General features: G+C 46.9%; 2 protein-coding genes across 6 annotated transcripts in view; both read right to left on the reverse strand.

Moving 5' to 3' along the window:
• Adprhl1 (ADP-ribosylhydrolase like 1) overlaps positions 1–7,327 on the reverse strand; it is a 34,427-nt gene extending 27,100 nt beyond the window's left edge. The window contains exons 1-2 of the mRNA XM_052751695.1: positions 6,759–7,327; positions 1,641–1,805 (exon numbers count right to left, since the gene is read on the reverse strand). Of these exons, the coding sequence (XP_052607655.1) occupies positions 1,641–1,805; positions 6,759–6,969 (376 nt within the window). The 5' untranslated portion in view covers positions 6,970–7,327. The remainder of the gene's footprint in view (positions 1–1,640; positions 1,806–6,758) is intronic.
• Positions 7,328–8,900: 1,573 nt separating this feature from the next.
• Positions 8,901–26,112, reverse strand: part of Dcun1d2 (defective in cullin neddylation 1 domain containing 2) — a 35,421-nt gene continuing 18,209 nt past the window's right edge. For 3 of the 5 annotated variants that reach the window (XM_052751702.1, XM_052751703.1, XM_052751704.1), the window contains 4 exons: positions 22,765–22,895; positions 14,643–14,725; positions 11,891–11,987; positions 8,901–10,911 (listed from right to left, as the gene is read on the reverse strand). In XM_052751702.1, coding sequence (XP_052607662.1) covers positions 10,832–10,911; positions 11,891–11,987; positions 14,643–14,725; positions 22,765–22,895 — 391 coding nt within the window. In that variant the 3' untranslated portion in view covers positions 8,901–10,831. The remainder of the gene's footprint in view (positions 10,912–11,890; positions 11,988–14,642; positions 14,726–22,764; positions 22,896–26,112) is intronic. The other 2 variants (XM_052751705.1, XM_052751706.1) reach the window with 2 other exon arrangements.

Below are 26,112 nucleotides of genomic sequence, written 5' to 3' on the forward strand. Positions count from 1 at the left end.
GAGGGACACTAGCTGCTTCCAGGTTTTTGTAAAGGTCATCCTTATACCCAAGTTTCTGAGCATTGCTTTAGTATGTTGTCATTATGTGTCTTTAGGACTTTTAGAAGTAGAATATCAGACCAAAAAGCATTTTTATTAAATAATTTTGACAGATAATGCTGGATTTCCCTCTCAAGGGCTTGTATCACTTTTGCCCTGCCTGGGAGGAAGCCCTATATATCTCCTCTTGTACCACAATAATGACCCTAAAGTCTTCCTGGTTGGTAGTTGTGATGGTCAATTTTAATTGTTAACGTGACATAATCTAAAATAACCTGGAAAGAGTGTCATCAATGGACTATCCACACTGGGTTGGTTTAAGGGCATATCTGCGGGGTTTGTCTTTGTTAAACTAACTGATGTGGGAAGACTCAGCCCACTGTGGGCAGCACCATTCCTAGTCAGGGGATCCTGAACACTTAAAAGTGGAGAAATCAGGCGGAGAGCAAGCAAGCAAATACACATGCATTCATTTCCCTCTGCTCTTGACTGGATGTGACCAGCTGATGGAGTTCTTCCCTTGAGTTCTCCATAATGATGGGCTGTAGCCTAGAACTAGAACTGTAAGCTGAAACAAACCACCCTTCCCTCTAAATTGCTTTTAACCAGGGTATTTTTTATCACAGTAGTGGAAATGAAACTAGAATAGTAGTCCTGTGATACCTGTTTAAACCGCTTCTCTTGGTAGTGACACGTTTATACCTGTTCCAATAATCTCTCCTGGTGTTAACATCTACACCTCTCTCATTGTGCCTCCTCCTCCTCCTCCTCTTCCTCCTTCTCCTTCTTTTTTTGTTTTCTCAAGACAGGGTTTCTCTGTGTAGTTTTGGTGCCTGTCCTAGATCTCGCTCTGTAGACCAGGCTGGCCTCAAACTCACAGATATCCGCCTGCCTCTGCCTCCCGAGTGCTGGGATTAAAGGTGTGTGCCACCACTGCTGCCCGGCTCCCATTGTACCTTCTATTGCACCTGGATTGTTCCCTCTTGGCCTACCTGTGGTATCAGCGCGGCTGACCTGGTCCTGCCTGTGCTCTGCTGCTCTCCTGCCCTTCAGAGACATCCCAGGCTTTAGCACTTTCTCTTCTGTTTGGGAAGAGTGAGCCCAGGTCCCCAGATTGACGGAGCTAGAGAGGGGGCTGACAACGGTGGCACCCACAGTGGAACATGTCCACTCTGGCCCCTTCCGGATAAATGCAGAGTCGTGGTTTCATTATTCTAAAAGAGTACCAGGGGACAGGGCCAGCGGGGGAGAAGAGAGGCTCTGAGAGGTGGGAGGGAGCTGGGCCTGCCTATATGCTGCACTCCACGGACCCAGACGGCACTTCTTACCAAAACACAAGCTTCAAGGAAAGGCAGTGGAAAATATCCCTTACACTGGAGATGGATAGCAAAGCCCCTCTGGGGGAAGCCTGATGCCATGTGGACAGCATCTTTAGCAGATGCTCAAGCAAGCAAGGCTGGCTGACAAGGGGATGCCCTGCCCAGTGAAGGATCTGATCCAGACATAGGGGAATGCCAGGATAGGGAGTTGCAGGGCAGGCTGCCAGCACCCGCACCCACAGGGTTCCTGACGGCGGCTCTGTGAACAGAAAGCTTTCTTACCCTTTTCACTGAAGGGCGTATGCCAGGCGAGGAGGTAGTTATCCGGCTTCAGCCGTGAGCAGCCCTCGAGAGTGGAAGGGTCCGGCCGATGTTCTGTGAGCTTCTCCACTGTCTCCACGTAGCGCTTTACCATCTCACGGTACAGGTCATCCAGGCACCAGTAGTCTGTGGAGGAAGGGGTGAGGACAGATGTCAGCGAGGATAGAAAGTGGGTGAGGTGCTGGGCATTGGAACAGCTTCCATCGATGGCAAGGACGCATGCGTGTGCTTAGAGGAGAGGAGAAAGTTCGGCAACTCCGCCACTGCCTGGATGGATTTTAGACCTTAAGCAGACCGTTTACCCCTATTCTGCTTGTCTTAGGGTTTCTGTTGCCATGAAGAGACACCATGACCAAGACCAAGGCAACTCTTATAAAGGAAAACATTTCACTGGGGTGACATTCAGTCCAGAAGTTCAGTCCATTATCATCATGGTGGGACATGGCAGCATGCAGGCAGACATGGTGCTGGAGAGGTAGCTGAGATTTCTATATCTTGCAGGCAACAGGAAGTGAATTGAGTGTCACACTGAGCACAGCTTGAGCAACGGAGACCTCAAAGCCCGGCCCCCACAGTGACACACTTCCTCCAACAGGGCCACACCTACTCCATCAGAGCCACACCTCCTAATAGTGCCACTCCCCATGGGGGGCCGTTTTCCCTCAAACCACCACCACAGTGGTGTCTTGAGAGTCTAGGGAACATCTACCACCCTCATTTTTACTAATGGTTTTGTCCACGCAGAATAAACTGCATCACACTATACTATGCAGAGCAGCGGCCGCACTGTTCTGAAGGGACACCAGGAGACGGGGTGATTCCACTGAGATCCAGCTCCCTCCCACCCCCTTGGGAAACCCAGGCTCTGTATGGCTGCTATTGCCAAACTGTGCCCTTCTCCCTTGAAGTGCATTTGGGAGGCTGGAATGAGTCAAACCCCTGAAGATCATGGGGCGCAGGGGGTGAAAAGAACTGGTCTACACTGAACATCTGCCTTTGGCCAGCACGGGGCCTGGCCGACCTCTGCCTCACATGCCCCAGAGCACCCATTATTTTCCCCAGGAAGACGCTTTACCTACCTAGAGCTGACGGGTTTTGACTGCAAAGCCAGAGGTTTTTGGTCACTTAGTTAATGCACAGCTTGGTGGACAAAGGTCACACACACCCAGACCGTGGAGGCCAGGGTGCTTGATCATCTGGGGAGCAGGCAGTAGGTGGGGTCCCCAGTGAGCATGAGGGGGATGCTGTCCCATGTTCTCTTCCATAGCCACCAGTGTGTTTTCATTCTTTGTCAGAGTGGCGCTCAGAATAGAGAAGTGCCGTTCAGAGACAACCACTGGCCCTTCCACTGGCCATGGGTGGCCTGTCCTTGCTGAGGGCTGGGTGGTGAGAGATGATGAAGCATGATAAGGGGCTGGTGACCCTGCTCCAGAAAAGAGCAGGCTGGGAACCTCAAAGACTCCCTTGTTGCCAAGAGAAGCGAAGCGCCCATCAGGATTGCCCCCCGTCAGGATCGGCCCCCATCAGAATTGCTCCCCGTACAGGAGCAGAGCCTTTACCCACAGCTGTGAGCTCTTGGAGAAAGGGCCTTTCTCCCACCCTGCCCTCAGCGCCCCTGGAACAGAGGCAGCCCCGCCATTCTTCTAGGGATCATGCCTAGCTTGGAATTGGGGCAGGAGAAAGGATAGACAGGACTTTGTTTTGGAAGAAGGAGTGCCCTATGTCCCAGACAGGCTTCTTGTGGCAACCCTACAGGAGTAAAATTAGCTTTGTCTGCCTGGGAACCCCTGCTGGGAGGCAGGACCTGCGTGTGGCCAGGCCCTTGGTGAGCCACGGCAGCTGGCCCTGGTTTATCAGTGCTATCTGCTTACCGATGGCAGCTTCCTCCTGTCCTGGCAGCCCAGCCCTCCCCAAGCCCTCTAAAACTAAATCTCTGCCTTCAACTGAAACCGAGCTTTTCCAGAGTGAAAGAAGGTCCATAGAAATCCAGCATGCTGCTCTGACTGCTACACCCAGCTCCCTACCTCCCCATCCATCCTCCTGAAGGGTAAGTCCGTTTAGAAAGCGGGCCAGCAGCTCTCAACCGACACGATTAAAAAACAAAACAAAACCCAGTTTGAAGTAAAATACCTATGGATTTCATGAAGTTGCATCCGCTTCCTCTCACCCTGACTCTGCCCTGTGTCTTTTCTAACTCTAACTGGGCTGTCAGAGTCCCCGAGAGGAAGAGAAGGGGCCGGCCTGGCACACCCTCATTCTGCAGGTCTCAGGTTCCCTGCAAGCTGCACCCGGAGACACTTCCTGCCTACCTCCCCTCCCTGCCTTACTGATGGCAGTCAACAGTGGCACAAGATCCTCTAGAAGCCTGACCCCAGCCTGCTGGCCTTGTACTACCATGGAGCTCCTCGTCCTGTGGCTCTGTGTGACTCCTACAGCCACAAGGGTTTTCAGGAGCAGTCCGAGACTCAGCAGCAGCTAGCAGGAATGTGGAGCTACATTCCTGAGCCCCAGAGCAAACAGTCCTGAAGTGGGCCACATTCAAAGCCTGGGATGAGAGCCCGAGGTCACTAATGTTTGCCTAGTGACGTGATGAAGTCACCTCAGTCTTTGCACTCCCAAGTGAGGTCTCAGATGCAGCACCACTGACAGTTCTTGTAGAATGTCAGACAAGGTCTTGTCTTTGTTTCTGCTCTTGTGTCCTGAATGCCACATGCTGACCCTGAATGAGCTGTGGCCACTGTGGCAGCTAAGCCACGGCCTATAGACCACAGAGCCATTGCTGGGTGATGAATCAGGAGCAACACTTGTTTAAATGTGCCAAGAGGGGTTCTACTCTGGGAAGCAGGCTACAGGGCATCCAAACACCACAATAAATAGGCAGTGGATGGGGTACAGAAGAACACGGCCTGTGGCCAGGTTGCCTAGAGGTGTGCTGTCACGTGGCTGCACGGCACTGGACGAGTTCCTCAACCACGCCAAGTGTCCACGACTCACCTGTGGAATGGAAACACTGAAGCCACCTTTCAGAATGTGAAGATGACAGGGCCTTGGGATAGTGCATGTAAGGCAGGTGGGAGAGCTCCTCATGAACTTTTGCCGCAAAGAACTGTGCCCACCATTAGTAACACGTCTCCAAGGTCTCCTAAAGCAGACTACAGTTGTTAAAAACAAAGCTGTTTAAAAACAAAACCTTGAATTTTGGTGAGCAGAAAAAAACATGCTTAGTGTCTAGAGCAGTGGTTCTCAACCTTCCTAATGCTGCCACCCTTCAGTACAATTGTTCACGTTGTGGTGACCCCGCCAACCATAAAATTAATTTAGCTGCTACTTCATAATTGTACTTTTGCTGTTATGAATCATAATATAAAAATCTGATATGCAAGATGGTCTTAAGCAACCCCTGTGAAAGGGTCATTTCACCCCCCAAAAGGGTCACAACCCACAGGTTGAGAACCTCTGGTGTAGAGGATCAGCTAAGGGGGTGTTCAACAAGTGTTTTCTCATGACGTACAATGAGAGGCCATGACAGGGCCCAACATAGCAACACGTGCTTGGTACTCCTGGTGACTGGCAGGGAACTTTCTTTTTTCCTCAACAAACAAAACAAAGCAAAAAATAAACAAACAACCCAAAAACTAATACTGCAAAATGGTCCAAACTAAATACACACACTTCATCTTGAGTGGACTTTGGTCCGTTGATCTAATCTCACGGACCCTGTGCCATTACACAGGACTTATCTGTGTCAGGGGCTCTCCAGGGAAGCCCCAAAGACAGACACATGCCTAGCACTCTGCACTCACAGAACACCCATCAGAAATAAGCACACACCAGGCCTTTGCTGTAGCTGTGCAGAGACGTGTATACAGCATCAAGGAAGCAGACACCAAGAGTCAGTACCCACTGCAGTTTTGTTTGAAAAGTCCTGTTCTCCAGAGGCTGTGAGCTGTGGTGGACTCTGAGCTGTGGTATTGACCATAAAGGCATGCAAGTATGGCCAAAAATATCAGAAGAGATAAATACCTGGAATTCTTAATTTCTTGAACCCCCAAACAATGCTTCACCACTTCCCACGGTGTGATACTGTATCTTATCAATGAGTTTTACTTTTCTCTAGTTCCTTAGGGGCCTGTTGATGATATTCCTATACAGTGACAGCAGGATCCATAAATACTTGGATTCCATAATTATGCACACTGAGAAAGATGCTTCGCCATTTCAACAAGCTGTGACACCATATCTTATCGACGTGCTTCAGCTCTGTTTAGGGACATGACATTGGTGGCATTCCTGTACAATGACCACAGAACTAAGCTGAGCGTGCTCACGACAGATGAACAGAATGGTGGATGCACATGTGACATCTATTGACTTAACTGCTGCCCTGAGATCTTAATTTTGCAATGATGGCATGTCAGATCTGTGGGATATCAGCATACCTTGCATAGAAAAGACACACTATGTTTGCATATGCACTGTTCTCTGAAATCCCCGTAATGTCTTGTTGATCTTAGCACTGACCTGCTCCTTGCAGAACACACTTGGTTCTCCCGAATCCAGACTACTCTTTCTTGTAACATTTACACACAATGTCCAAACTGAATCACTCTGATGGATATTCTAACGTCAGTTATTTGGAATTGAGATGCAATCCCCAAACAACGTTCTCTCAGTGGGTCCAAATTTCAAGTCAGAGAACGTATTCTTTGGAATAGATTTAGAACAAGACGGCTCATCCTCTGCAGCGAGAACCCTGTTCCTGTGCCTTCCAGGGGCATGCTTGTTGTGCAAGAGCAGAAACAAGGGAAACTTGCTCTTTAGGATCTGGAGCTTAACCATCTGCAACGTGCTGCCGTCCCCCAAACACACACAGGGGAAACATGACCTGCTGCTGCCTGCCAGGCTCCAGGTCTTGGGTGAATATGAAATCACCACCTTCAGCCACAGTGTTAGGTGACACCAGGCACCCATGCACCACCTTCAGGGTTCTTGGTGCTGGTTTGCCATCAACACAGGAAGTCACACACCCGTTTTTTTTACCCCAACACCCCTGGAGCAGAGTACGCCAGTCGGTCCTACCTGTGGTGAGGGCCTCAGCAGTTGCCATGTGCATGATGGTGTTGTCACTCACTGGCCACTTTCCAGGGGAGAGCACAAGGCTGTCCAGTCCCCCTGTCTTCTGCAGCTCCTCCTGGATTGAGCCTAAAGCACTGTTCTCCCTGCAGACGTTTCCATAGCCCAGGACATCACCAACACTCGCCAACAACATCGCAGCTTTGAACTTCTCCATCTTAGAAGGTGACTCCTCTTACCCTGCAGTTGCCTTTGTCCTTTCCTGGCCACCCTTCGCCGGCCCGGCTGACATTTATAGTGGTCATTGTATCACCATCCAGCACTCCCCAAATGGCCAGGCGTTCCTTCCCTGCCTTGGCAGGTGGCACCAATGAGATAAAGCTCCGAGCTCACCACGTGGGGGCTGTTTGGACAGCACTGGCTCTCCAGCAAAGGAGCCTGCTGGCACCCGTCCACACCCAGAGCCGCTCAGAGCCCTTGAGCCATGCTACTGTGTCAGCTCCTTGATGGAATGTGCCCCCTGCTGGCCAAGAAGTGCATGTCACAAGGTGACCATGGCTGCTCCATCGTGGCTGTCCGCTTTGTCCCCGCTTCAAATAAACACTCATCCTGCCATCAAACTAATACATTATGTGGCCCCCCTTTTTAGCTGCTCTCTTTCACTCATTATAATGTTGAGGTTCGTCCAGTGTAGTTTTATGCTTTCAGAAAACTTTTCTGGCCGGGCGGTGGTGGCGCACGCCTTTAATCCCAGCACTTGGGAGGCAGAGCCAGGTGGATCTCTGGGAGTTTGAGGCCAGCCTGGTCTACAAAGTGAGTTCCAGGAAAGGCGCAAAGCTACACAGAGAAACCCTGTCTCGAAAAAAGAAAAAGAAAAAGAAAAAAGAAAACTTTTCTGATTATAAAATTGTGAGGGCTGTGGGAGTAGCACTATGATAGAGCAATTAATTATCTGATGTATGAGACCCTTGGTCGGATCCTCAGCACCATTAAAAAAAAAAGAGTCACGAGAGAAGAGTTTAAAATCTGTAGCACCCGTAACTCCCGTGACAAAGCATTATCTCACGTTTTCATGTGCAGTAAGGGGCTCCCATGCTCAACTTCAGAGTGTGCATGTCTCAGCAAGCACAGTGAAACCTAGTTACGCCACCCCAAGCTTCATGTGCTGTAAACATTCCTGCCTGCTCATGGAATTATTAAATAATATCAGGCTGGGTAGGGCACACTTTATAAAGCCAGGGCTCTTAGTTTGAAATGAACCAGGAGGCTGGCTACCTCCCTATTCCCTCTCAAGCACAAGCCCTGTGGGCACAGACCCCAGTTGGCCCTCCTGTGACCTGGTCTGCCACATCCAGAATTGGCAGGGGACCACTTGGGCTTAAATACAATTGGTAAGAACTTTAGTGCACAGCAAGATGCCTTTCCCGCTGGCACAGTTCTCAATCTGAAGCAATCCCTCAGAACCAGAATGTAAATGGTTCCCATCCAAGTAAGACAAATAGCAGGAGTCGGTAAGAGACCCACTTCAGGTAGGACGCCTGCTGGAGCTAAGTCCAAGGACTCTAGGGAGAGGAACTTGGTTAAGGACACTTGGGAACAACTTCCACACTATTTGGCCAAAATCACAAACAAGATAAGGCTATCGCACAAGTCTGCCTATCTGACAAACATTCAGAGCCCCTACTGTTCCAGGATGCTAGCTAGACACGGCAACAGATGCTGGAGATGTCTCCTTTCCTGCCCACAGAGCAGCAAGTTCAAAACGAACTGAACACTTGAACTAACACAACACTGCACCTATGCCACTCAGACAGGGATGATGCTGTCTGCTCTGGAAATTCCTGGCAGGTACTAAGTGGAACAGATTACATGTATTCCTTAAACCTGTTGTGTTCAGTAAATACGTTTTGAACATAACTAGAGTTAGATTAGTATATTCTGATACGCAGCTCCCATGTGTCCAGTATATTGCACTGAGAAAGAAACCTAGACAAATGAAGTTGTCTGTCTCCAATGCACTTATTTACCTGGTGAGGCGTGAGAGGTGGTGTGGCAAGGGCTTGCTGTTGCTACCAGGGGGCCAAAGACCAGGGCCTTGATGGGCACAGGTAGGCATGTGTGCAACCAAGAGTAAAGGACACCACGACACCAGGGAAAATACTTTATTTACTATTTCTGAAGTTTTCAGCATTTCTGTAACATGCACAGGTCAAGTGTAAATAATAGAACACAGAGCACAATTCTTTGAAAAGCCTTTATCAATTACTAGTACTTCATAGCCTATTGACAATCCCATAGAGTTTAAAATTTTAAGTTACACTTATTTACTTAACTTACTGTGTAACTACATGTGTGTGCAGGGGGAATACATGCATGTCACGGTACATGTGGGAGTCAGTTCTCTCTTCCACCATGTGGTTCCCAGGGACTGAACTCAGTTGTCAGGCTTGGCAGCGGGTGCCTTGACCTGCTGGATCATATCACTGGTCTTCCTGAAGAATTTTAAATCTTAAAAAGAAGAGCGTATTGCAGACCTTCAGAACTTAGTTATTTGTATCTATAAATTTCTCTGAACAGAGGTTAACTACATGTCAGGAACCCACAAAGCCTGGAAGGATGCTTTGCCCTCCAGGTTTTCATTAGGTCAGTTTGGTTATGTCCACCCTCAAAGATGTTCCAGTTTTCCCTTTACAGACCTGTGTTGACAGGTCACTAATGACGTCATCTCACACAGTGAGGGTTGGCTTTGTGGAGACTGGCCTCCTGTTCCAATCCTCCACCTCCTCTGTGAGATCCCTGTTCAACATCAGTAGTCCACCTCATTACAGGGCACACATGCCTCAGAGCTGTTTCCTAAGTCAGGAGCATGTCCCGTGACCAGAGGCTGCCCCAACAGCATATCTGGGACATGCTTTCTGTGCATAGGCATTTGACCAGTCCCGAGTCCTGAAGTGGGCCCAGCATATCTGCTCCATGGCCGCGTTGCAGGCCGGGCAGCAAGGCACGCTTGTGACACCAAGTCTTGGCAAGTGTGAGGTAGGGTCAGCACAGTGATGTTCAAAGCTTGACACCAGATGAGCAGACGGTATCCAGGTCCTCCATGCCTGTACGCACGAGTGGCTCTGGAGCACATGAACACCAGAAAAGCGGACGATGACACGGCACAGTGGCATGGTGCAGACGAGGAGCACGGAGGCTTTGGGTGCAGACTCTTTCAGATGACGTATGTGTTTGCTTCCAAATGCATATGGCTATCCAAGGGCTGGACACTGGGCACTGAAGATATTATAGACAGGTGAAGGGAACCAGTGCGTTTGATTTGTAAATCTAATTTATCACTCAAAAAGAAGTATTTCTCATGGAAAAATGTCCTTTTAAATATAATAAAATATATTAAAAAAATAAGAAACTTCTCAGGAGGCAGCATCCAGGCCTAATAATAACCTTATTAGAAGGAAAACAGGCCCACCAGCTTGTAAACAGTTTGGAAAGAACCTGCTGGATTACATCCTGTGCCATCGCTGTGCAAATTGCAACAATATCTTCTAGAGAAAATAAAAAAAAATCTAGTAAATCTAGAGATCTGAGAATTCAAAACTATCAATCTTGAATACCAAGATTAAAAGCAGTAGGCTCTCTGACAAGGCCATCTTCATCAGGGCACGTTTTTTAACAGCGTGGACTTGTATAAGAGATCCATCACTCTGCAGACACAGAGGATATTTTGAAGCATAATTACAATGTGACTCCACAGCTTGGGAAACCGCTGGTGCTCACCTTGACATCATGAACTCAACAGCATGCTCTCAGCCCTGCCAACAGGTTCTATGTTGCTTTCTGTAAAGACAAGTCATGCAGGCGTCTCCTAAAGCAATAGCTCTGATGACACATCCCTAGCATCCCGAGGAGCTTCTCTGTTTCTCCACGTCAGCCACTGCAGCCTTAAGCGGGGTAGGGATTTGTTTCATGAATGGACGAGGAAGACTTCTGAAGTCAGCAACAAACGCACACAGCACCCAACCCAGCTGTCTCCTGTCGGGGTCCATCTTCTCTTACCCTCCTTCTGTCTGATTTTTCACTTAGAAAGGGCCACGTTTCCCACCTGTGACCACTGGTCGTGCATATTCTACAAAGTCATCTATAAGGACAGGCCAGGCTCCTAAAGGAAAACAAATAGAGTTTTAAAGAAAGCCTTATCCCAGTATTTTTATATTAAAAATATTCTTTCCCCAATCCTAACATCTAAAGAACAATCCGAAGCTTGCATCTGATCAAATGACCTGCTGAAGTCACTCAGTTCTTCTGTTCCAGGGACAGGGTCGGTGAGTGGTAGGTATAATGGCCTTGAGACCACACTCTCACTGACTGAGCCTACAAGGTGACCTCAGGCCTCAGCCAATTTATGGGAAGTTAGAGCCTGCTGATTGGGAATGGAAACAATGGACCCACAGCTTCCTAGGGGCCAAGGAGCATTAATCCTTAGTCACGGACATTCTTTCTCTGACTCCTTAACAGAGACTCCCAGATCTACCCAGTGTAGGGCACCATGGCTCCCACAGCTCTTCTGCCAGATAAGTTAGTTTTACCAGAGACAGTTATGGCCCCTGAAAACCAAGTTGTCTACATTCAACTCTCCCTTCTTTTACACAAGAAACTTTCATTAGGCATTTGTTATGAGCGGGGCACCGTGTTTAGTGTAGAGGACATAGAGATGAGGGGCATTACATGAACTGGATGCTGTCAGTAACAGGGTAGTGGCCATAAGGCATGAGGAGCGAAGATGTCCTGGACAAAGTCCAGGCCAGTTACATTTGGAGGGGAGCCCAGCTACCCAGGACCAGGCCCCTCTCGGGGAACAGTGCTACTGTATGGGAGGTCCTTAAATGTCTCTAATGTGGGGGTCTCTGGCATTAGGGGAAATATGGGTAGACTCAGGATAACATCTCCAATCATCCTAATCAGGTTTTATGTGGTTCTAGAAGCTGTCAAGGAAGTTAAGTCAGTATACTGCTCTCATCCCTCTGGGCGGGTGGCCCTTCTGGGCCAGTGTCTACCCCTCATTCTGGAGTAGTCCATTAGCATCCATAGGAGGTGTGAGCATCTCTGGTAACCCTGTGAAGGCCTACAACTTCTGGTACCTTCTTCATCGTAGTTAGACAAATCATCTGCAATCATGTTTCCAAAATCTAGGAGAAGGTTCCAAGTATCCCTTGGAATTGATCTTTTGTGATGCTCCTAATACATAAGAGAAAAACATCCACCAGGTTAGGGTTCAGATCTCAACTCCCCAATACTCTAGTGGGCAGGGCACACTGCATTAGCAAGTGATCTTCCTTAGGGTGATGGGGAAGGAGTACAGATTCACAACTATCACCGGTGAAAGTGATAGTCCTTTATAGTGATGGTATGTGCTATGAGCCATAAGTACAAACAAAGAATACTGACTTATTAAAAGGTTTTAAATACTAAAATTATACATCCCTGTCTAAATGTCTTTCCTTCCCACTTCCCTAACCCTGTCCAGACATGATGCAGGACAATATGGAGTTCTATTTACCTTATTTCCTCACATTTGTACTTCTGTATATAAAGTATTCCTTGTGTGGGATGAGATAATTATCTAAAAATATCTGTTACTAGTATTCCAGTGACATCAAAAACATGGGGACTATACAATGTCTGTACCACAGAAGGCACGTTCTGAGGCCAAGCTGGGCCTCCGTGGCTCCTGTCTCAGCTGGCCCTCTCCTCATCACCTACAGAAGCACTCACCCCCTTGAACTTACCACTGTCACACCAGCTTTTACATGCCAGCTCATGCATGTAACATAAACAGCTTCTATGCCTGTTATGTGTGTATGCTATCTTTACATTTTTTCACATTTACCTATTTCTATGCATGACCATAGATTAGAGGACAACTTGTGGGGGGAAGTCAGTTCTCTCCTTCCACTTTTTGGGTTCTGGGGATCAAACTCTGGTCATCAGACTTGGTGGCAGTCACTCCTATCAGCTGAGCCTTCTTGCCAGGCCTTGTCTTGTATCTTTCTTTTTTTGAAGCCTGTTTATTTATTGACTTTATTCTTTAAGAACATCATAGAGTATATTAAAACATCAACTGCTAGACTGTCAGCTGTTTTTACAGTTTGTTCCCCCGCCAACACGAGGTCTGAAGAGTAGCCGGCTGACAGGTCAGTCTCATCTCGCTGCTCTGTCCTCTGCTCTGTTGGGTATATTCTCATCTTCTTCATCAGTCTTCCTATCAGTGGCACTGTGTGGATTCTAGCATTCTGCTGACTCCATGGTGTGGTAGCACCTTCTTACTTCTGTACACACGGCTGTGGAGTTCTCTGGACAATGTCTTGTAGTTTGGGTAGAACCCAAAGACAAGAACCTGGTGAAATAGCCAGTAATCCTAGCTACTTAGAAGGACAAACAGGAAGATCCTCAGTTCAAGGCCTGCTTGAACTCAGCAAGACCATGCCTCAAACCCAAAGTGAACCGGGGATGTTATTCAGTTGTAGAGTACCTGTCTAGCATGTAGGAGGCTGCAGGTTCCATCCCAAGTACCACAAAATGAGTCAAGGAGGAACTGGGTATTGCTTTATCAACCACTGAACATTCTATAAGAAACATGACATATGATGGGATAAGCCCCTTGACACGAAGACCTTCTCAGGCCACTAAGACAGTGCTTGCCCTCCATGGGCTATGTTCTTGAATGCTATCACTAGATAAAGAAACTGAGGCACACAGAAGCAATATGGCCAACATCCCCAATCTTGCCAATGGCAGAGCAGATGCATGCCAGCTGGGGGTCACAGATAGAGAAGAGGAGGGGTGCACCAGCCTGGCCACGGGGTGGGAAGCATGACCTTCTTTCATGGTTGTGACAGTGTGGAAGGTCTGAGTATCTCTGCTATCACCAGGACCATCTTTTGTGCATCCAGGACATGTCCTTGCACTCCACTTACTTCAGACAGCTCACAGCTAAACTGGCTGTCCCTACAGGACAGGGTTCAGTACAGCCACAATGCCTTCTTCCCGGCACCCCATGAAAGCCTCCTGTCCATCTTGTGCATGGCAGAATAGATTTTAAAGGTGTCAGATTACAGACACATACGATGGCCGGGGCACCTCTAGGCAACAAGATCTGGTCCACACTCTAGAGTCCAGAGCAGTGTGCAGGGAGTATGGTCCTGGTACTTTATGAAGTTCCTCAGTAGCAATGAAGAGCTACTGAGTTGAGGAAGTTCTCAGAGGGGATGGCAGGTTGGGAGCTGCTGAGATCAGCTGTAAGATGATCGACAACATTCTAGAAAAAGTAGCTGTGTAGAGAACAGCCTTGGAGAGGCCCCCATCTGTAGCTGACTCCACTATTGTGCTGTGGCATTCTGCAAGTGGTTAACCCATGCAGCCTCTTGCCTAATACCTGAGTGCCTTTGTAGTCCTAATTTAGCCAGATGACTACATTCAGTCCCAGTATCCATCCATCCATCCATCCATCCATCCATCCATCCATCCATCTATCCATCCATCCATCTATCCATCCACCTATCCATCCATCCATCCATCCATCCATCCATCCATCCATCCATCCATCCATCCATCCATCCATCTATCCATCCACCTACCTACTTACCTACCTACCTACCTATTTATTTATTTATGGTTTTTTTTGAGACAGACTCTCACTATGTATCCCAGGCTAGCCTGGAGCTCACTGTGTAGACCAGGCTGGCCTTGAACTCACAGAGGCCCCCACCTGCCTTACCCTCCTAAGTGCTGGGATTAAAGACGTGTGCCCCTATGTAGGGCCTAAACCTTAGCATTTTAAATATGAAAAGCTTTCTCTTGATTGGGCACACAAGGCAAGAAACAGTCACTTACCAACAGAAATGTGTTCCAAAGATCTAAAAATTTAAACCTTCCAGACAATACTAACTTCCAATACGCAACTGCCATTTCTAAATCTGTCAGGGAGAAATGAGAGTTGGGGAGAAAGAGGGGGAGTAGGAGGGAAAGATAGAGAGAGAAAGAGAGAGGGTAATTAATAAACCTCAGTCTTTTTTCCTATGGAATAAAAGTAATTACTTGGCAATCTTACCCAATCTCTACACAGTGTTTCTGGAAATGACATGTTATCTAACATTATGAGTCTGAGGAGATTTCTTAGGAAGCACTGGTGTATTATTTGGACATGCAAGTAGTTGTCCCCAATGAACCAATTTTGGAGACTTGCATTCCATGTGTATCAGACTTACTGTGCCTGATCCAGTCTATTCTTACTATTAGCGTAGATATCATTTATTCAGGAAGTAGGCCACTGCCATTTCCAAGTGATAAGCTGAAAATTGAAGGACTCATTTGGAAGGGAGGGATCAGTTCTTGCCAGGAGACCTGCCTCAGGGTCGTGTAAACTACGATAGAGCCAGCTGTCCTGAACTACCTGATTCACAAGCAAATTGGACAGTCTAAGGACTCTGAATTCCTCACTGCACAGCTAAGACAAATTTCTACACACTGAGAAAACTATTTTCACTACTACAAAGACATTCAAAGTTTAGGTTATTTATCAATCAAAGTCAATATCCTCTCCCTCCACTAGAAGACAGTGAGTACTTCACCATCCTTAAAGAAATCTACGCTGCAAGGTCTGTCTTAAAGCTGCGTATTTAATGGAACGTGGATACTGGAACAGAATCTCCAGCCTGAGTTCTCGGGAACAGCCGTCTACTCCCGCTCACTGCGAACGTTTTAGCACTTCTTATATGCGACACAGCAAGCCTCCCTCTAAGCCGGACTACTTTAATCATGATGGACACTGCTCCCCACAGGCAATAAAAGGAGAGCTTTGCTGAAACAGTCTCCTAGTTACATTTCTGCATGTATGTCAGATAAAGCAATGTGAAAAGCAGATCAACAACTATATTAAGGGAACAGATTAGTTTAAATGCGAAACCTGCAAAGAAGCACTTTTCAAGACTTTCTCCTAAATCTGGTTTGATCCCACTTGGACAGAAATTATGGATGTCAGTGCTCCAATTTGAGACTTCAGGGCCGATCAGCTGATCATTACTATTCCTGATAAACTAGAGATGAATGGATAGTGACCAACACTGGATAGGATGATATTTCCTAGGGGCTTACAGAGAATGCTGCAGGCCTGATCCGTCCTAAGCACCCTGGAGTCTCCATGGAAAGGAGAGCGTCAGAGAGCCCAACCATGGTGTGTGGAGGGCTTGCTAGGCCTTACCTATGGGACCCGCAGTGTAAGGCTAAGACGATTAGTCTTGTCCTGCTTATAAGTCTACATCCTTATCCCTGAGGAAGAGCATTAAGTGAGATCTACATTCAACTCATCTTAATGATGTAAAGCGCTCACACTGGGAAATGGAGAAGAACCTGAGGAGGAAAGAAAAATAAAGTTTTATGGCATACTTTATAATCTAGTTGAGTCTGGGTTAGTTTGGGTCCTAGAAACCCTTCTTGTAAAGTACCTCATCTGGATGTGCATGAGTTACATGACTATAAAGTGAATGTATAAATTTCCAACATTTATATCCCTAAGTAAAAAATGTCACTCTATCCAAGTGAGCTTGGGTCAACTGCAAAATAATAACTACAAAACTCCCCAGCAGCAGACCTTGACACTGAATCAGGGGCCACAGTCACTTTGGAATGACAATGTTTTGGCATCAGCTTCTTTGCACGAACCTCTAAAAAGTCCATCTGTCGATTAAGAAAATGCTAGAAGGCAAGGCTAGTTAGAATGATGCGTGTGATGCCCCACTAGACAAACCTCCTGTGTTAGGGGAACAACAGCTAGTGAGTGTGAAGCTTCATTTCCTCAATAATCAAGATTCTCAAAGCTAGCTGATTTCAAACGGTAGCCAGCATAAAAATCACTCAAGCGTCTGCATTAAAACCAAGTACCAAGCTGAGGTGCAGCTCAGTGGTTGAGTACTCGCCCTAGCACGAGTGAGGCTCTGAGTCTAAACACAGGAGCAAGCACACGTGTGCTCAGGCATGCATGTGTGCACATACACATACATGTTGCTTAGGTTAACGATCTGCTGAGTACGGAATGAACAATGGCATCACATGAAAACACTGCAGCTGGCGCAAGAGCAGGAAGATGACTTGACTCTGGGACCTGGGGGCCGGTAAGCACAACTTCAGAAACCTTGTCTCAGAAACACCAGTACTGTACAGGATATCGGCACGCACAGCCACGAAAACACAGCCAAGAAGAGAACCAAGCTCTCTCGACGCCACACCCCACAGCAAGATGCACCTCTTCTAGGAAGTGCAGAGCCATGCCTGCCAACCTCTCCTGCTTGTGCTGATTCTTCGGCAGACAGACCACACAAGGGTGCTCTGGAAAGGCTAAACCGATCGGTCTGCTTTTGATGTACAGCCAATAAAGTGATTCACTTTTCACTTCTTTTGACAAGGCCCTCAAGAAAACTTCCTCAGACAATGTGTGCCTATTTGATGTGTTCACATTCTCTAGTCACTCTCTTGAAGAGGCTTTCTATTTCTTAACACAGTTTTATTTCTTTCCGTCTGTAAAAGCAAAGCAGCAAACTCAGTGACCTTTAGCTTCCTGGAGAATGACTCCGTAAACAACCCAGTGTTCTCAGAAGCACGTAAGCCAGCCCTCTGTCCTCAGTAGAGACTCATTACACTCGCTGCCACTTTTCCTGAATTCTACTGTCAGAGGCTACGGAAATTTATAAAAAGGAGGAGACCAAACATGCGAGGCTTGTATCTTAAAACTTTCAGAAGACTCCTTACCCTATAGTGAACTTGAATGAAATATTCACAAATAAAGAAAATAAATTTTATCATATTTATTTCTTCATTTTTTGCAGTGCTGGAGATGGAAACGGTGGCCTTACGCACGCTAGGCAAATGCACTACACTGAATCCTCTGCCTTAACTTTATGGTTCACAGTGGGCAGTGATTTTAGATTCCAATTTGTAAGTGCTTCAGACACACTAGGAAATTAAAATTCATATTGACTATGAACACACTGAGTAGACGTGATGCTATATGAATAGCTGCCTGCTGTTAAAAACGCCCACGGGAGGCACATGGGAAGAAAGTAAAATCTATGCAGCCCAGCCGTTAACCGACATGCCCCGTACAGAGCACCAGTCAACCAGGCAACAGAAGGGCTGTCTGAGTATTGCCTGAATCCTTGACCCAAAGGATTAGGAGCTCTAGACAATGATAATTTGAAGCCACAAAGTTTTGAGGTGTCTTGTTTTATGGCGGTAACTAACACAAACAATGTATTTGTGGGTTGGTTAACCCAAACAGAATCTGCAGCTCTTTCTCCTTTTTTTTTTTTTTTTTTTTTGGTTTTTCGAGACAGGGTCTCTCTGTGTAGCTTTGCGCCTTTCCTGGAACTCACTTGGTAGTCCAGGCTGGCCTTGAACTCACAGAGATCCGCCTGGCTCTGCCTCCCGAGTGCTGGGATTAAAGGCGTGTGCCACCACCGCCCGGCTAAATCTCCTTTTTTTAATCAAAAATATTTCTTTTGGAGGCAGGGCCTCAATATGTAGCCCTGGCTAGCCTGGAACTAACTACGTAGATCAGGCTGGCCTCAAACTCACAGAGATCAGCCTGCCTCTGCCTCCCGAGTGCTGGGACTAAAGGCGTGCGCCACCATGCCAGGCTGAATCTGCACTTGCTGTTCTCAAGGACACCGAAACTGTAGTCCTGCAGGAAACCGAACACAGGGGCCTACAGGGAATGCCCGAGACTGTACCGTGCGTTCAAGTTAAAATGACACGGGAAAGTTTAAATAGTTTCACTTCGTCCAACAGAAGGAATCTGCGAAGATTGCAGAGTATCAGCAAATATAAATGATTTCTTTCATTTCCCCCTTTGTTATTTTGAGACAGGGTCTTGCTATACGAAGCTTGGGTCATCCCTGCTGTGCAGCCATCCACCTGCCTCCCAACTACCCAGATCACACACGTACATGGCCATGCCCAGCTTCAAGGGTTTGCTCCATAGTATACTAAGTTACAGAGCAGAAGGAACGGAAAAACAAGATAAGCCAGTGCCGACATCTACCGAAGCCCAAGCATCCTTTCCTAACTTCAGGGACTTCAGGGACTGCTGTTACGTACAAACCTGGGTCAGACTAATGCTCATTCTGAAAAACAAAACCGGATAAGCCTCTAAGAGTGCGACTGCTCGGAAGTAAAGCATCGCCTACTTTACAGCTGAGGACGGCAACAGCACCCTGACTGTAGGCACTACTCCAGTGGCGGGAAGCCGGGTGGGCGGGACTTCCTGTGCAGACTGAACTTGGCCAGGGAAGTTGGGTTCAGGAAGAAGAGCAGATGAACAGCACAGCAGAATCAATCCAGCTCCAAACACAGGCTGATCCTTGAGGGGCCACTGAACCTCCCCTTAACCACTGAGCAGTCCCCCTCTCCAGCCCCTAACATCTTCCTACAGACATCCTGAAGCTTGAGGGAGCCCAACTCCAGCCTTCCTGTTAAGTCCTGTGGATTCTGATGATACTTAATGGATGATCAGGGTCCAAGTGAAAACAGACCTTAAACATAACAGCTACCTCCTCTTAGTCTCTTAGGAAATGGGGGAGGTGAGATGGAGATATAAAAGCCAAGAGTTTTAGTCCCCAAAGTAAAAACTCAGCTCCTAGAAGTAAGGATGCTAAAGAGTTGCTACACACCTTTAACCCCAGCAATCAAGAGGCAGAGGCAGGCAGATATTTAAGGCTGAGGCCAATTATATATAGGGCTATATAGGAAGACTTTATCTAAAAAAGTCTGGAGACATAACAGGTCAGTGGTAAAGCACATGTTTAGCATGTGTGAGGTTTTATGTCCAAACCCTACTATTGGAAAAGAATCCCTTAAACATTATGATACAAGTGATTAGAGACAGAAACTACCAGTAAATATCATATCCACAGAGTGGGTAAAAAGTATAACTTCCAACTTCAAAATAAACAAAAGAGCATTAAGAAATAAAACACCGGGGTTGGGGATTTAGCTCAGTGGTAGAGCGCTTGCCTAGCAAGTGCAAGGCCCTGGGTTCAGTCCTCGGCTCTGAAAAAAAAAAAAAAGTAAATAAAACACCATAAACCACATTTTAAAGATTAAGTTAAGGGACCGTGTTTCCTTTTTTAAATGACATTTTGACACAAGCTAGAGTCATTGTGAAGAGGGAACCTCAACTGTGGGACATTTTCTTGGTTGGTGCCAACCAACCCTGGATGAACAAACTGAGCAAGCCAGGAGGAGCAAGCCAGTTAGCTGCACTCTTCCGCCATCGCTGGATTAGCTCTGACTCCTCTGATGTTGGACTACGAGCTGTAAGATGAAACAAACTTTCCTCCCAAGGTGCTTTTGGTCGTGGTGTTTTATCGCAGCAACAGAAACCCTCACTCAACCAGGGACAAAACTCAAGAACTAGAAACACGGGGGAAATGGTCCCAGAGCTCTCAGGAGAAAACGTTCCTGAGCAAGTAAGTTCAGATCCAAAGGACTTGAGAGAAAGGACATGCTGACAGGTGATTGCTAGTCTCTGTGAAGACCAAAATTAAAGGGGCCGGGCAGTTGATAGAAAGGATTAATTCAACACTATTTTGCAGGGAGGAGGTCCCAGGGGGAGTGGTCAGCAGCTCCTCCCTGGAAGAGCAACCACTAACATGTAACCTACTGATTCTATTGTTACCTTACGCCCTTGCCACTAAGCACAAGAAGTGACATGCACTCACAGTACGAAGAAGCTTGGCTGAAAATTGTAGCCATACTCTGCAACCCAAAACCAGAATTCAGAATGTTAGCGTACGACCACTGAGGAGGCTCACTCAGCTCGTAGAGATGCTTGCTACTGCCAGACTGGCGACTGGAGTTTGATCCCTGGAACCCACGTAAGGGTGCAAGAGAAAACTGACTCCACCAAGTTGTCTTCTGACCTCCATGGGAGGTCATATCACATGCCATATCACACACATGCACATATACCCACAATAATAAATAAAAATTACAAAAAAATGCTGGGTGGTGGTGGTGCACACGCAGCACTCCAGAGCAGAGCCAGGTGGATCTCTGTGAGTTCAAGGCCAGCCTGGTCTACAGAGTGAGATCCAGAACAGGCATCAAAACTACATGAAGAAACCCTGTCTCGAAAAAAACAAAAAAACGAAAACAAAAAACAACAAAAAACCACCCAAAAAACCCCCCAAAAAAACAAACAAACCAACAAAAAAACCCCAAACAACAACAACAACAAAAACCAAAACCAAAAAACAAAAACATGAACACTGGTCTAGATGTCTGAAAGGCAGGGATGACGGGGACCATGTGCACAGGCTGAGGAGGACTAGTTGGTATGACGCTTGCTGCCCTGGTCTTATTCCTCACACCCAAATGCACACCATTAGGGTGGTTGTTTTTCTGACCCAGATTTGTACTTTGTACCAACACCACTAGGAACAGCCAAAGTTCTGTCACCAGGATCTTGTCACCAATGCCTGGGTCTCCAGACATATTGTTTCAAGGACCCTTGGCCTCATCACTCACTCTACAGAAAGGCTTTGCAAGAAGAAGAGCTTGCACCATCTGGCTCGTTCCTTTTTCTTAGATAAGCAAAGGCTGGTCTCTAAAATGGGGTAGAGAGGCTGCAGAGATGATTCGATGATTACAAGTACTGACAATTACAAGTCTCAGCACACACATGGTGGCTAACAACGTCTGCAACTCCAGTTCCGAGGGGAGACAACGCCTTCACCTGGGCACTGCACCGATGTGGTGCACATATGTACATGCAGGCAAATCACCCAAACATATAAAATAAATAAACCTCAAAAAATAGGCAGGGCAGACTATAGGGACCTGCCGCCTCCTTTCTTCCCGTGATGCACAGTAGGCTTTGCTCTGCATCCCTCCGTGTCTACTGAGCACAAGAACCAGATCCTGCAGTGACAAGGTCGGGACGCAGGCCACACCTGACCACAAGTGAGTCCGCCTCGGCCACCTTTGCCAAGCGCTCCACCTGACTGTGCTGCACGACCCGAGAGTGTGGGATGGAACGGCCTCACACATCTCATCTGTTTTCCTGAGTCTTTCCTGAGGTTTTCATGCTGGAGATGGAAGCCAGCGCTGTGTGCAGGCCGAAACTGCCGACTTCCACGGCACCATGCCCCTTTATCGTCCAAACATACCTTTTTTAAAAAATTTATTTTATGTGCATTGGTATGAAGGTGTCAGATCTCCTGGAACTGGAGTTACAGACAGTTGTGAACTTCCCTGTGGGTGCTGAGAATTGAACCCAGGTCCTCTGGAAGAGCAGCCAGGGCTCATAACCACTGAGTCATCTCTCTAGCCCCCTAAATATACCTTCTAATTTGCCTGTTAATCCTCATTTAAAAGACCACGTAAGGCCCATACCTCAAATTTGTAAGAGGTTTCATGTATATTTACATACTCCAGGCAAGTAATCGTAGGTTGATAAGGATTATTCTTAGGAAGAAACGAGCCCGAAATAAGCCAGTACTCAGATGCAGAACTAAATAAAAACCCCAAATAAATCAAAACCTCACACTGAAATTTTCAGTTAAAAGCTTCCCAGATGTGTCATCTGTCGTAAAGCAGAAGTGGAATTAATTGTACCGCTCTGAAAGGAGTTGTGATGCAGCTTGCTGTACGGTAGAGCTGTTTCAAGGCCTGGCCGGCAAAACCACCAAGCAGAGAACAAGTTCCAGACATTCAGACTGTCCGCTGATTGACAGCAACAGAGACAACACGAAACGCAAACCAGTTCATATTTTAAGTTTACGATATTTAAATTCAGAAGCCAAGACATTATCAGTTGACATTTCCAGCTACATGAAGTGGAACGAACACAGAGGCTGAAACAGAAACAGCATCGTCACAGCTGTCTGCTGGAGTCACAGAGTCTGTCCACTGACAACGTGACTCAGATCTGGCACCTTGCAAACCTGGAGTTCATACTCACCTAAACCCTTTTGCCCAGGGTTCTTAGCGAAGGTAAAGGTGAACTGGTAAAAGTCTTTAAACTTGGCTGAGTCCTTAAGCTCTTGCTCCAGCTTGGGAAGAAGAGCTTTCAGTTTCTCTGTGCTATCACACCTGCAACAACAGAGAAAGGCTTGCGACCGGTCCCTCCTGGTTCACAGGAACCTCATCTCCTGGGTCCCTGCTAGTGCTGCTGAGATCCTACAGCTACCCAGCTGTCAGGCACTGAGGCCTCTGGCTGTGCACGCTGCACGTGTGAAAGGAAGGAACATGCTGTGTGTGTGTGTGTGTGTGTGTGTGTGTTGAAACAAGGTTTCCCTGTGTAGCCCTGGCTGTCCTGGAACTCACTCTGTAGACCAGGCTGGCCTCGAACTCAGAGATCTGCCTGCTCCTGCCTCCCAAGTGCTGGGATTAAAGGTGTGTGTCACCATGCCCAGGCTGTATTGTTTTGAAAATTGATTTTCCTTTAAAAAAGGCAATCTCCTTTAAAGGCAGTAATCAGCCTGGGCTGGGCTGTGGCTCGGCAGTCGAGTGCTTGCCTACTGTACGTGGGCCTAGATTCCACCCCAGCTCTGTAAAACAAAACAGACAAAAAGCCCCTCACACAAACAACCCCAAAACCTCAGTGAAAGTATCAACTGTTCTTTAAGGCATCAATGTGGAGCAGTGAAACAAATGGGCCTTTTTTGCTTCAACTGTACAACAGGGAACAGAGCAAGAACGATACTCAACCGCTTATCCCAGGTAGGCCAAGCTAAGGAAAACAAGCTGGAGAAACTCTGACAGCCCCAGACCACCCACTAGTCCACATCCTTATGGGATGTGGACATGGTACTAATGGAGTGGACTCCTGCTGGTGAACAAGTGCCCCAGGCACCACCTCCAGGTAACACACCTGGGCAGCAGGCACCCCAGCCCACAGAGGCTGAGGACTTCCCCTCCCCAGAGAGGCGGGGCCCACTCCCTTGTTTTTCTGTCTATCTCTACCACCCTGGCAGCACTGTATACCTCGGGGCTTGATGTAAACTTGAAATCTTGCTATTTTGTGCTTGGTCTTTTGGGCCTACATTACGTGTGTGAGGTTCATCCTGTGGCATACGCAGATACAACTCAGTCATTACCTTTGTCATAGGAATTACGTGTGTGTGTGTATGTGTGTGTGTGTGTGTGTGTGTGTGTGTGTGTGTGTGTGTGATTTATAGAACATACTGACGGTGATTATGTTGGCTGTTTGTAGTTTTCTTATCACAAGGAATGCTGTTAGCATTTCTATACACACAGCCTGAGCACACATGCACACACATCTCACCAGGCATGTATCACTGGGAGCAGCAGCTCTTAGGTCAGGGTCAGTGTATCTTTGATGTGGTAACAATGTGAGACTCACACACCATCGTCTCCCCAGGCCTATCTTATTGCCTGCTGCTGGGTCTTATTTCAGCCAAACTCCAGGCTCCATCTCCCTGCACCCAAGCTTCCATGATGAAGGAGACCTCACTTCTGATAGTCTCACTGGCCTCTGGACGCCTTTCAGGATGTGCTTGTTCACACCTCTCCCTTGCTTTCCAAGCAGGCTCTCATTATGTGTCAGATTCTTTAAGAGCTCTGCCAGCAGGCCGTTTTAAAGCCCTCTCACCCAGAGTATACAGTGCCTCTTTGCTTTGTTTTTGTATGATGAGCCGTTTTTACTTATTTATTTTTAGCACAAACCCTTTAAAGAAGCCCTTCCTTTATCATGTTTATTTGGTGACATAGTAAAACTTAACCCTTTTGCATGATCACAAAGTTATTTTCTGCATGATTTATCAGAGATTAAATGTTTTTAGTGTTGAGAACTCAATCCATTTGAAACTGATTTTCATATATGTTTTAACAGGGATCAAAATTAAAGACTTAGAAATCATCTTCCTTTTATGAAGCTCTCCAGTAGAGGTTGTTGAAAACATGGGATTTCTTTTCATTAAAAGTTTGTAAATTTTAAATTACAGAGTTTGGTGATATGGATGAGAACATCCCCCATAGGCTCACATGTTTGAATGCTTGGTTGCCAGTTGGTGAAGCTGTTTGGGAAGGATTGAGGGTGTGGCCTTGGAGGAGGCGTGTCACTGGGGGTGGGCTCTGAGGTTTCAAAAGACTCTCACCATTCCCTCTCTCTGCCTCCAACTTGCTGATCAAGATGTGAGTGAACGAGCCCTCAGCTGGTCCTGCCACCATGGGCTCCAACCCTCTGAATCTAGGCCACAAATTAAATGCTTTCTTTTATAAGTTGTCTTGGTCATGGCATTTTTAAAAGTAAGATACAAGTTTGATTAAGAGCTACAAATTGTGGGCTGGAGAGATGGCTCAGAGATTAAGAGCACTGGCTGCTCTTCCAGTGGTCCTGAGTTCAATTCCCAGCAACCACATGGTGGCACAAAACCACCTGTAATGAGATCTGATGCCCTCTTCTGGCCAGCAGAGATATGTGCAGCCAGAACACTGTATATATAATAAATAATTAAAAAAAAAAAGTTACGAATTTACAGCCAAGTTCCTGGACAGCCAGGGAGACACAGAGAAACTCTGTCTCTGTCTTGAAAAAAAAAAAAGTTAGAAATTTACGACAGTTTCCTATTTCTTTTCATGTCACTTTTCAGCAAGTTATATTTTAAAAAAACCTTTCTCTATTTCAAACAGGCTGTCAAGTTTACTGGCATAAATTTGTAATATCTATCATTTCTTTATGTTATTTGATTTTGTAAGTCTCTGCAGCAATGAGCTCCTGCTTTTGCTGATTATCAACTTTTCCATTTAGTAGTTTCTATTAAATTACTGTAGACAAGACTGGTCTCAAACTGAGAGATTCACCTCCAGAGTGCTGGGATCAAAGGCGTGCTGTGGTGATATATTGTGTACCCTAATAAAGCTTGTCTTGAGGATCAGAAAAGCAGAGCAGCCACAGCCACCACCTCTTACGTCACCAACTCCACGAATCCTCTGACTGAAATCCCCTGAGTCCTCACCCGAAAGGATCTCAGCTGAACTGCCTTAGTTCCTGTTTCCTCACGCCTTATATACCTTTCTCCACCCTGTCATCACTTCCTGGGATTAAAGGCAAGTGCGCTTCCCAGTACTGGGATTAAAGGTGTGTGCCACCACTGCCTGGCTCTGTTCCCAGTGTGGCCTTGAACTCACAGAGATCCAGACATATCTCTGCCTCCCAGTGATAGGATTAAGGGTGCGTGCCACCACTGTCTGGCCTCCATGTCTAATCTAGTGGCTGGCTCTGTCTGCTGATCTTCAGGTAAGTTTTTTAGGGCACACAATGTATTACCACAGTGTGTGCCACCAC

This window comes from Peromyscus californicus, unplaced genomic scaffold (assembly GCF_007827085.1).
Source record: "Peromyscus californicus insignis strain IS unplaced genomic scaffold, ASM782708v3 Scaffold_23__1_contigs__length_62951481, whole genome shotgun sequence".
Taxonomy (NCBI): domain Eukaryota; kingdom Metazoa; phylum Chordata; class Mammalia; order Rodentia; family Cricetidae; genus Peromyscus; species Peromyscus californicus.